At 58.5% G+C, this 11,427-nt stretch overlaps 1 protein-coding gene across 5 annotated transcripts in view; it reads right to left on the reverse strand.

Annotated features, from left to right (window-relative positions):
* PDXK (pyridoxal kinase) overlaps positions 1–11,077 on the reverse strand; it is a 44,410-nt gene extending 33,333 nt beyond the window's left edge. For 2 of the 5 annotated variants that reach the window (XM_063640530.1, XM_055279849.2), the window contains exon 1: positions 10,786–11,076. In XM_063640530.1, the coding sequence (XP_063496600.1) occupies positions 10,786–10,872 (87 nt within the window). In that variant the 5' untranslated portion in view covers positions 10,873–11,076. Of the gene's footprint in view, positions 1–2,764; positions 4,581–10,785 lie in introns of those variants that run through there. The other 3 variants (XM_063640528.1, XM_055279848.2, XM_063640529.1) reach the window with 2 other exon arrangements.
* Between the last annotated feature and the right edge of the window lie 350 nt (positions 11,078–11,427).

The following is an 11,427-nucleotide window of genomic DNA, read 5'->3' on the forward strand; positions in this document are numbered from 1 at the left end:
GTTTGTGTCTATTGTGTGTGGAGGGAAGAAGGCTACGTGACAGAGGCTGCTGCGCAGCTCTTTCCTGCTCAGGTTGGTAGTTTACGTTCAGCTATAGTGGAAGTATTCACACCACGGAGCTTGGCAGTACATACTCTAAATCAGGTATGAGGGCTGGGCACAGTGACTCACGCCTATAATCCCAGCACTTTGGGAGGCCGAGGCGGGAGGATCATCTGAGGTCAGGAGTTCGAGACCAGCCTGGACAACATGGCAAAACCCGGTCTCTACTAAAAATACAAAAATTAGCCGGGTGTGGTGGCTCGTGCCTGTAGTCCCAGCTACTCAGGAGGCTAAGGCAGGAGAATCACTTGAACCTGGGAGGCGGAGGTTGCAGTGAGCCAAGACTATGCCACTGCACTCCAGCCTGGGTGACAGAGAGAGACTCTGTCTCAAAAAAAATTCAAATTAAACCAAATCAATCAATCAATCAATCAGATATGAGCAAGACTCTCTGATGTCCATACCTGCTGTGACGGTCCACTGAGGCCTGTGGACTATCACCTCATCCCCCTTCTTGGGATGGTCTTATTAGGCCGCCGTGCTACCGTTTTTTGAGACAGGATCTCACGCTGTTGCCCAGGCTGGAGTCCAGTGGCACAATCTCAGCTCGCTGCAACCTCTCCCTCCTGGGCTCAATTGATTCTCCTGCCTTAGCCTCCCGAGTAGCTGGGACTACAGGAATGTGTCACCATGCCTGGCTAATTTTTTATGTTTTATTTTTTGTGGAGAAATATTGCCCATATTGCCCAGGCTGGTCTTGAACTCCTGGGCTCAAGCGATCCTCCCACTTCAGCCTCCCAAAGTGCTGCGATAACAAGGCGTGCGCCATCGTGCTTGGCCTGTGCTACCGTTCTGCTCCTAACTCCCCTCAATGTGCATTCCCCACCCCCACCTCCAGATGTACCCCTCCAAACCCAGCCCTTGAGGGTCTGCTGCCCCCACAGGATGCAGCTCAGACTCCCGGAGCGTCCCACTCCCACAGCTGATGCCCCTGGCTGCTGGGTCGCCCACCACTCTGTGAACTCCTCACTGGGCTGCAGAACCCTGGGCACCTTCTGAACCCTGGAAAGCTCTGAAACCCCTGTGCCTGGCCAACTCCCCTCTCTCCACTCAGACCGTCCTTCTTTCAGCCTCCAAGTCCCTGCTGCAACCGGGCCTACGTAGCCTCCGCGACAGCACGCGAAGAACGAGGGTTCTTCGGGATTGCGGCTCCCTGCCGGCCCTGGCCAAAGCCCCTGGCCTCTGGCAAACCCACTGCTGCCACAGAACAGCCTGGCTGTCTCCGCCGAAAAGTCTGAAGGACAAGCTCCTGCTCAGCGTCTACCGCAAGGTGTAACTCCGTAAACGGAACAAGTGCCGAGCACACAGGGGAGCCAGGGCGGGAAGAGCCGCGGGGGCTGCAGCCAGGGGGCAGGATTGCGGGGGGTGGGGGTGCGGGATGGGGGGGCTGGGCTTTGCACCGCTCATCCGTGCGACGTACTGGGGCTCCCCCACCTGCAAGCGTGCGCCCCGTCTCCTGCCCAGAGAGAAAGCCAGTCAGATGGCTACACTCTGCCCTGGGGGGTCAAAATAATCCCAGCAGAGTCCAGGCCAGTGGAATGGCTTAGAAAGGGTTCCAGCTTCCTCCTGGGAACCTCCTGCGGGGGCCACAGCGGAAGGGCTTTCAACCTCATTAGTCATGCGGCTGGACCGCAGGAGCAGCGGCGGCAGAACGAAGGCCGAAGAGCGCTCCGACTCCCTTCTCCCTGCCGCCCGCGACACAAGCTCGTCCTCTGCCAGGCACAGCCCGCAGTCCTCCTCCCTCGGCCGGTGGTGTGAGCAACCCTCCTCCTGCCCACGTGCGGGAGTGGCTGCCTCGGGCGCCTCCCAGGGCCCACGTGCGCGCCTTATCGGCAGCATCCCGCTCTGCTCACAGTGAGGCAGACAGCGAGACACAGCGAGACACTACGTGAGCGCGGCGGCTCAGCTGATCCTCCTCCTCCGGGGAGGCAGAGTGACTCAGAACGGCAGGAGTGGGGGAAGCTCTGGAACATTCCAGTGCAGCTCCTCCACCCCAGCCTGACCACCCTAGTTCCAGGCGTTCCAGGGGAGAGCAGGGTGAGCGCTGCACAGAATCCAGAGCCACCCACCCAGCAGAACCTTCCCTGTAGCTTATTTTGCAAAGAGACCTCTGACCACTTCAGGAAACCAGAAGGAGAAAAGAGGACGGGAGAGATCATGTGACTGCTTCACCCTGATCAACCTGGGGCCCAAGCACCCCGTGTCCCTCCCACCGTCTGCCACTGGTCAGCCCTACGATCCACGTCAACCATGTCCTTTGTCCTACAAACTCCCAGGGGAACTTCTGGTGGAAATGGCCCGAGCCCCCCAGAGCAGTCTCCCCTCATCCCTGACCCACCCCTGCCTCAGCCTTCACAGCTCCAGAGCCCATCGCCTGGGCCCCCAGCCCTGCTCAGAGCACACGGACACCCAGTCCTCTACTTCCAGGCTCACAGTGCCGCAGAGGGACCGTGCACTAGCTGGTCAGGGGCTGCCAGGTGCTGGGCTCATTGCAAAGTGCTAAGGGAAGGCAGAGGCCATGGCTGGTTCAGAAGCGCCCAGATGGCCAGACAGCTGGGGGCTGAGTCCAGGGATTGCCAAAGCAGCATTCCTGACCCAGTATGGGCTCCCTGGTGTGACCTCGGGCCCCGTCCACCCCCACAGCATGCAGCAAAAACGCCACCCTATTCCAGCTCCAGAGTCTGTTCCACAGGGCCTCACCCTGCTGCACCCTCCTCCTGGATGCCGTTCCTCCCTGTGCCCCGGCCGGCAGAGCTCCACCTAGTGCTGGCTCCCACGCACAGCAACTGGCCCTTGGGGTCAGCCAAACCTGCGTGCACCGCACAGCTTCCTCGTTTAGCTGTCGTAGGGTGACCACATTCCCAGAGGCTTGGTGACTGTCACAGGTAAGGAGATGGGACAAGAGGCTGGGCAGGGCTAGCCACCGCTTCAGGAATGGGGAAAGCTGCCGGAGGAGTGGCCAAGGACAGGGACAGGGGCTGGCAGGCTTGTCTTGGCCACAGAACCCTTTAAAACAGAGGCCCCATGTAGAGCCGGAGAATAGACGGGCACAGGGCGGCTGCTCTGTGGGCAGGAAGGGAGGCGCTGCCGGCCCCTCCTCGGCCGATCGCACGGTTTTTTGCTCAGCCCATCTTTGACAACTCCTTTCTTCCTTCCTCCTTGAGAAGTTCCCTCTGTTCTTATTCCTCAGCGTCACTCGCTCTGTGAACTGGGCACGCATGATTCCATTGCAAAAGCTCTGTGTGGGTGGGAACCCGCAGACACCAAGGCCAACAAGCCACAATGCCACTCAGCAGCCCCTGTGTCCCTGAAGCTGCCCGTTCTGCAGATCCGCCCCTCCCTTTCCACAGAATGCCAGTCACACCAAGCCTCCTAGGAGGGAAGTCACTTAAAGACCGGGGTGGGGGGGGGCGGCCAACACTGGGGCCTGCAGAGCAACACACCGCACACACACACATGCTTGCCCATGACACACACATGCATGCCCAGACATGTGCATACACGCCATGCACACATGCCCCATACACACATGCATCCCACATGCACACATGCATGCCATGTACACACAAGCACACCCACATACACACACCATGTACACACGCACACCATGTACACACAAGCACACCCACATACACACCATGTACACACAAGCACACCCACATACACACCATGTACACACATGCACACCCACATACACACACCATGTACACATGCACACCATGTACACACAAGCACACCCACATACACACACCATGTACACACAAGCACACCCACATACACACACCATGTATACACAAGCACACCCACATACACACACACCATGTACACACGTGCACACCCACATACACACACCATGTACACACATGCACACTCACATACACACACACATATGCACCGATGTGGGCTAGAGCCAGAGGCAAGAGTGAAAAATAGATCAGAAAATTGGCCGGGCACGGTGGCTCACGCTTGTAATCCCAGCACTTTGGGAGGCCGAGGAGGGCGAATCACGAGGTCAGGAGATCAAGACCACGGTGAAACCCCGTCTCTACTAAAAATACAAAAAATTAGCCGGGCATGGTGGCGGGCGCCTGTAGTCCCAGCTACTCGGAGAAGCCGAGGCAGGAGAATGGCGTGACCCCGGGAGGGGGAGCTTGCAGTGAGCCGAGATTGCGCCACTGCACTCCAGCCTGGGCGACAGAGCGAGACTCCGTCTCAAAAACAAAAACAAAACAAAACAGAAAATTGGACCAATAGGCTGGGTGCAGTGGCTCACGCCTATAATCCCAATACTTTCGGAGGCTGAGGTGGGTGGATCGCCTGAGGTCAGGAGTTCAAGACCAGCCTGGCCAACATAGTGAAACCCCATCTCTACCAAAGTACAAAAATTGTACGGGCGTGGTGGCTCACGCCTGTAATCCCAGCACTTTGGGAGGCCAAGGCGGGCAGATCCCGAGGTCAGGAGATCGAGACCATCCTGGCTAACACGGTGAAACCCCGTGTCTACTAAAAATACAAAAAAATTAGCCTGGCGTGGTGGCGGGCGTCTGTAGTCCCAGCTACTTGGGAGGCTGAGGCAGGAGAATGGCGTGAACCTGGGAGGAGGAGGCTGCAGTGAGCCGAGATCGCGCCACTGCACTCCAGCCGGGGTGACAGAGTGAGACTCTGTCTCAAAAAAAAAAAAAAAAAGAGAAAAAAAGGAAAACAGGAGCGATAAGTTCTTGTTTTTCTCCATGACAGCCAAACAAGAATAACAGAAACCTCAGTCCCAAACTAAGGGAGTCAGAAAAGCAAAAAGCTAGCCAATTTTGTTCCTTCTTGGAGAAAGATGAAAGAAAAAGAAGAAATACCAGAACCAACACCTGTTTCCTGGATTGGGACACATTCTGGCTCAGACCCAGGGACTGGCAGAGGCCAGAGAGAGAGAGAGAGAGAATCCCAACTAGACGGGAGGAAAGCCAGCTGCCCAGCGTGGCCTGGAGAGCACGTGGGAATGTTCCGAGGACACTCAGAAGCGTCTCCAACATGCAGCAGCAGCATCACCTCTAGGGAAGTTAGTGCGGGCCACTCGAGGAAGGAAGGAGGCACACTTTTCAGCACTGGCTCTCTTTCCTTCCCTTTTCTTTTTTTTTTTTTTTTTGTTTTGAGGCTGATTCTTGCTCTGTCGCTGGAGTGCAATAGTGCAATCTTGGCTCACTGCAACCTCCACCTCCTGGGTTTAAGCACTCTCCTTCCTCACCCTCCTGAGTAGCTGGGATTATAGGCGTGCGCCACCACGCCCGGCTAATTTTTTGTATTTTTAGTAGAGAGGGAGTTTCACCATGTTGGCCAGGCTGGTCTCGAACTCCTGACCTCAGGTGATCCACCCACCCCAGCCTCCCAAAGTGCTGGGATTATAGGCGTGAGCCACCGTGCCTGGCCCAGTGCTGGCTCTTTTGTGCTGTTTGCAAATGCATGTCACCTTGAAAAAGGTTAAGGCAAAAATGATGTCTTTTAACAGGCAGGGTGGTATTCTTCCAGGATCTTATCACCACACTTCTGAAGACAAAGAAGGCTCTTTCTATCCTAGGAATTCTAAGAAAAAAATGTAAAGATTTTTCAAAACACCAGGGTTTTGTTTTGTTTTGAGACGGAGTCTTGCTCTGTCCCCCGTGCTGGAGTGCAGTGTGGCGATCTCGGCTCACTGCAAGCTCCGCCTCCCAGGTTCACGCCATTCTCCTGCCTCACTCAGCCTCTCAAGCAGCTGGGACTACAGTCGCCCGCCACCACGCCCGGAAAATTTTTTGCAATTTTAGTAGAGACGGGGTTTCACCGTGTTAGCCAGACTGGTCTCGATTTCCTGACCTCGTGATCCACCTGCTTCAGCCTCCCAAAGTGCTGGGATTACAGGCGTGAGCCACTGCGCCCGGCCAACACCAGGCGTTTTAACCATTTCCCCAAGAGAACCCTCCAGCGATGCCACATCTATGAAGAGGCCACCTTGAAAAGCAGGAGATTTTCTTTTTTTTTTTGAAACGGTCTACCTAGTGCATCGGTATTCTCTGTCAACTTTCTGGTTAAAAATACATTGTATTTCCACATGTTTATTTTTTACTTTTTTTTTTTTTTGAGACATGGTCTCACTCTGTCACCCAGGCTGAAGTGCAGTGGCACCATCACGGGTCACTGCATCCTCCATCTCCTGGGATCAGGTGATCCTCCCACTTCAGCTTCCCAAGTAGGTGGGACTACAGATGTGAGTCACATAGCCAGCTTTTTTTTTTTCTTCTTGTAGAGCTGGAGTCTTGCTATGTTGCCCAGGGTGGTCTCAAACTCCCAGGCTCAACTGATCCACCCACCTCGGCCTCCTAAAGTACTGGGATTATAGGTGTGAGCCGCCGCACCTGGGCTCGGGGATGCTTAAATATTCGAGGATAGAAATCAGCTCCTGACTTGAGGGCCCTCAAGCAACCCCCTTGGGACCCCGTCGTGTGTCTCTGGGAGCCCGGGGTGACTCGCTGCTCGCGTCCACATGCTGCTAAAGTGCTGAGGTCCCAAAGCTCTGCAGCTTCTGCTCCTGTCCGGAGAAGCGGGGCCCAGTAAGCAGGTGGGACCCTCGGCCTCTGCCACATTGGGCCGGGCGTGGTGGCTCACGCCTGTAATCCCAGCACTTTGGGAGGCCGAGGTGGGCAGATCACCTGAGGTCAGGAGCTCAAGACCAGCCTGGCCAACGTGGTGAAACCCCATCTCTACTAAAAAGAAATACAGAAAAATTAGTCGGGTGTGGTGGTGCACACTTGTAATCCCAGCTACTCAGGAGGCTGAGGCAGGAGAATTGCTTGTACCTGGAAGGGGGAGGTTGCAGTGAGCCTAGATCGCTCCACTGCACCTCAGCCTGAGCGACAGAGCGAGACCCTCGTCTCAAAAAAGAAAAAGAAAAAGAAGGCCAGGCGCGGTGCCCATGCCTGTAATCCCAGTACTTTGGGAGGCCGAGGTGGGCGGATCACAAGGTCAGGAGATCGAGACCATCCTGGCTAACACGGTGAAACTCCGTCTCTACTAAAAATACAAAAAAATTAGCTGGGTGTGGTGACAGGCGCCTGTAGTCCCAGCTACTCGGGAGGCTGAGGCAGGAGAATGGCGTGAACCCGGGAGGCAGAGCTTGCAGTGAGCCAAGATCACACCACTGCACTCCTGCCTGGGCAACAGAGCAAGACTTCGTCTCAAAAAAGAAAGAAAGAAAGAAAAAGTATCTTTGCAGATGTAAGATTCCAAGAAGAGATCACGCCAGATTATCCAGGTGGGCCTGAATCCCATGTCAAGTGTGCTTTTAAGAGAGCACACAGGCAGAGGCCATGTGAGGACAGAGACAGAGATTGGAGTGATTTGGCCGTGAGCCCCAGAAGCCTGGGGCCACCGAGAGCTGGAAGAGGCCAGGAAGGACCCTTGTATGGAGGGAGCATGGCCCTGCCCACACCCTGGTCTCAGACTTCTGGCCCCCAGACCATGAGAGGTAAATTTCTGCTACAGTGAGCCACCTGGTTTGTGGTACTTTGTTATGGCAGTCCGGGCAAACTCCTACATGACCCTAAGGCTGCGTATGGTATTTTCACTCCAGCAAACTCATACATAACCCTACAGCTGTGTACCTTAGAGTTACAGAAGCAATAGAGCAAAAGGGGTTGGGAGGCTGCCCTGAGGGCCCCAGGATCTCCCCCACGCAGTGAGGCCTAAGAAACACGTGAGCTGCTGAACTGGTAGCTGGGAAGGCTCTCCACACATACACACCCGGGGCTCCAAAGAGCCAAACCTCCCAGCCCTGGAAGCACCTGAGGTTTCCTACACCCAAGAGGAAACAGTCCTAGCAATGTGGAAGGGCAGACGGCCGCAGCCACTTGTTCCCTCCACTCCTTCCTGTCTAGAATCCAAGCCAGGGCCGCGGGGAAGTGCCCCACCCCAGGGCGCATCCCATGGCCTGTCTTGGGCAGGTCTGTGCTTGACTTGGGCAGCCCCCCAGCTCCTCTCCTCCATGCACCCCCAAACCTCAAGCCTGCCCTTGCCCTCCGCGTTCAATCTGCAAACCCAAATCATGCTGCCTGACACACTGCACCTCCTGCCAGCACTGGTCATGCCAACATGTTCCCTCCTTTAGTTCCCTACCACTAAAATGTACCTTGGGCTTAGGCCCAGAAACAAAATCCAAACACAGGCTCAAGGTTTTATTCTGCCCAGGGAGGGTGGCTGCCTCTGAGAGGACCTGGCAGAAAGCAGCTGGGGAGAAGAGCTCTGAAGTCCAGACGTGCAGATGGTCCAGTCGCAACACATCTGTGCTACACTCACAAGGAATCAGTGGGAGCTCCCTGGCAATAGGTGTACCCTGAGCCTGGCATGAAGGGCACAAGGAGCCCTGGTGCTATCTTGCAAACAGGTATTCTGCCTAGTTTGCAGGTGAGACTCCGGAAGGCTCAGAAACCAGGGCCAGGTCCCTCAGCTGGAATTCCAAAATGAGGAGACACCTGCTTTGAGGTGGGACCCCCAGACACCTGGGTCAGTCCCCATAAGGAGCCTCTCCAGCCGCCCTGCTACATGCCACACCCCTGAGGCATTCTCCAGTCTCATTCCAAGTAGCCTTGAGGCAAATCTCTGGGGCCCAGCCACAGGCTATGTTCTGCCAGTTTCTAAGTTTTCTTTCCGCACATTCAGCCATGTGAACAAGGCTTTGGAGTCCTAAGCCACACGGTGATGATCAAAATCAAGAACAAACTCTTGCGAGAGCAGCTCTAGACTTTGGGGACGCGTCCCCTTGGAACTGCAGCTAGAAGCGGCAAACACCAGCCCCAAGGCCACTTCCAGGCTCTGTCCCCCAGTCCCTCCTGTGCCCACTAAGGCTGGTCCAGGCTCGCTGGGTCACCGGTCATCTCAGCCTCTCAGTCACCACATTGCTTCTTGTCCAGCCGGGCTTGGACGTCGGGGTATGGGAGCCAAATGCCTGCATGGAACCCTGTGGAGCCCACAGATAAGGATGCCGGGCACTGGGGAGACCCCAGGTAGGAACAGCAGCGCCATCCTTTCGAGGCTCCACCTGAGGTGAGCAATCAGAGGACACCGCTCCCTTGAGTCACTGGGAGTTCGAGAACAAGGGACATTGCTGGGGGATCCCGAGTGAGCCAAAGAAGGAAACAGTTTGCCCAATGAAGTAGGACGTGGACGGGAGGAGAGACGGGACAGACGCAGCAGGACCTGCACACTTCTGCCAAGAGAGTGGACGCTGTCCTCAGAGGCCCCTGGTTCCACACTCCCTGGCTGCCCCTGCTTCAGGGACCCTGCACCTTTCTTCCCAAGCCCAATCCTACCTCTGACTCTGCCCAAACAATCCGCCAGCCTGTGGTGACCTCCCCCAAACCCTTCAAGCTAGGAGTGGTCCAGCGCAGTACTTAAGAGCCAGGGCCACAGAACCGGTGCACCCTGACTGTCCCAGGCAGGGTCTGCCCGCAGCTGGATGGAACAGGGGCTCAAGTGAGACCACCTGTGAAGCACCGCATCCTTCCCAACGGGACCTCCACTTACTTCGGACTCGAACCCCCTGCCTTTCCACGCTCAACTCTGCTCAGCTTGGTCCTCCTGGGGGCACGCCTAGGTCAGCCCTCAAATTCCACTGAAGCTCTGCTCCCCTCTTCCTGTCTTCCTCCCAGACCAGCCCGCAGCGCAGGCCCCGCCGTGCCCAGGTGGCCCTTCCTCACGTCCCGTGGGGCCCAGCACAGGGACTGGGCATACCTGCTCCCATCCCCAGTGACCAGGCCACAGGTGGGCAGCATAGGAGAGCACCACCCGGCAGGGCACCCCCAGCCCTCCTGCTGACTCGACAAAGCCAGGAAGTGCCCGTCGTCCTGGTTCTGCCTCGGCCTTGCGTGACACCCACGCCACTGCACCCAGGCCTCTCCTACCCCTCCACGGGCCACTTAGCTGCAACCAGGAAGCCGTGGGCTAACGCGTTTTGAAAGGTGGCTCCCTAAAGCCAATCTGCACAGTCCCGAACTACTCTCTGGGGCTTTTCCTCGTCAGAGCAAACACTTGCAGGGATGCCGCTCTGCTAGAGGGTGCAGGGCAGCCCCTGCCCCACCCTCTTCCCTTCGGCCACCTCCTGGCGTGGTCAGGCCGAGTGGAATCCACCCTCGTGGGCACCGTGACCTCACTCGGCGTCTTCCTCCTTCTTCCTGACTTCCCGACCCACGGGGGCCCAGCAGGTGAGCGCGCGAGCGCCTCGAGCTCCACGGCCGCTTCTGCGTTCCAGCGGGGCAAGGTCCCGGCTCGCGTGACTGCTCCGGGACTCCTCGGGGCTCTGCGGCATTTCCTCGCCTCCGGGAGCCGCACCGCCCCCCGCCCCCGCGGCAGTTGGCCCGGTCGGCGGGAAGGGGCAAGAACGAGCGGCTGCGCCACAGCTGGTGCACAAGGCTCCCTCCTACCCGCGCACCCCGACGCCGGACCCGTCCCACCCGCAGGGGCCCCCAGAGCGCTCAGCCCTCCGCTTCCGCCCCCCGCAAGCCAAGTAGAGCGGGCGGCTCATCCCGCGCCTGCCTCCCGGGCGCCCGCGCCAGGCTCTGCCCGCAGCTCCCGAGCCTCCCTCGGGGAACTGAGGCTCGTCTCGGGCAGCCCCGCCAAGGTCACGGGCTCGGGTTACGTAAGCCTGGGCTGCGGGCGGATGCGTACCTGCAGCGGGAACGTGGCCGCCCGGTTGCCCACGTAGCCGCGGATGACGTGGCTCTGTATGGAGAGCACCCGGCACTCCTCCTCCATGCCGGGCCTGGCCGCGGCGGCGCGGGGCCGAGGTGGGGGCACGGTCTCCGCCGCCCGCTCGGGCTCTGTCTCGGCTCGGGCTCGGGCTCCGGCCCCGGCTCCCCTCGGCTGCGACTCCGGCTCTGGCGCGCGGCTGCCCCGATCAGCGCAGACGCCTCCTTCTGACCTCAGCGGGCGGTTCCGAACCCTCGAGTTCCGCGCGGCGCCGGGGGCGGGCCGGGGGCGGACCGGGGCGGGGACAGCCACGCAGGCCCCGCCCCCGGGCTGGGAGGAAGCGAAACCGGACCCTGGCCGCGCCGCCCCGCCTAGCGGCCCCCGCCGCTCTGCCGCCCGAAACGTTGGGTTTTTACTTTCATTCCGCCTGGAGAGGGCTCTGGAGCGCCGTTCATTCGTTCGTTCGTTCATTCATTCAACACGCGTGCTCCGCCTCAGCCCTGCGCCCCGCGCCCCGCGCCCCGCGCCCCGCGCCCCGCGCCCCGCCGCGCGCCCCGCGCCCCGCCGCGCGCAGGGGAGACTCAGGGGCCCGGGCGCCACGCCCCTGACCTGCCGGCGCGA

The sequence above is a fragment of the Symphalangus syndactylus genome, chromosome 5, assembly GCF_028878055.3.
Source record: "Symphalangus syndactylus isolate Jambi chromosome 5, NHGRI_mSymSyn1-v2.1_pri, whole genome shotgun sequence".
Taxonomy (NCBI): domain Eukaryota; kingdom Metazoa; phylum Chordata; class Mammalia; order Primates; family Hylobatidae; genus Symphalangus; species Symphalangus syndactylus.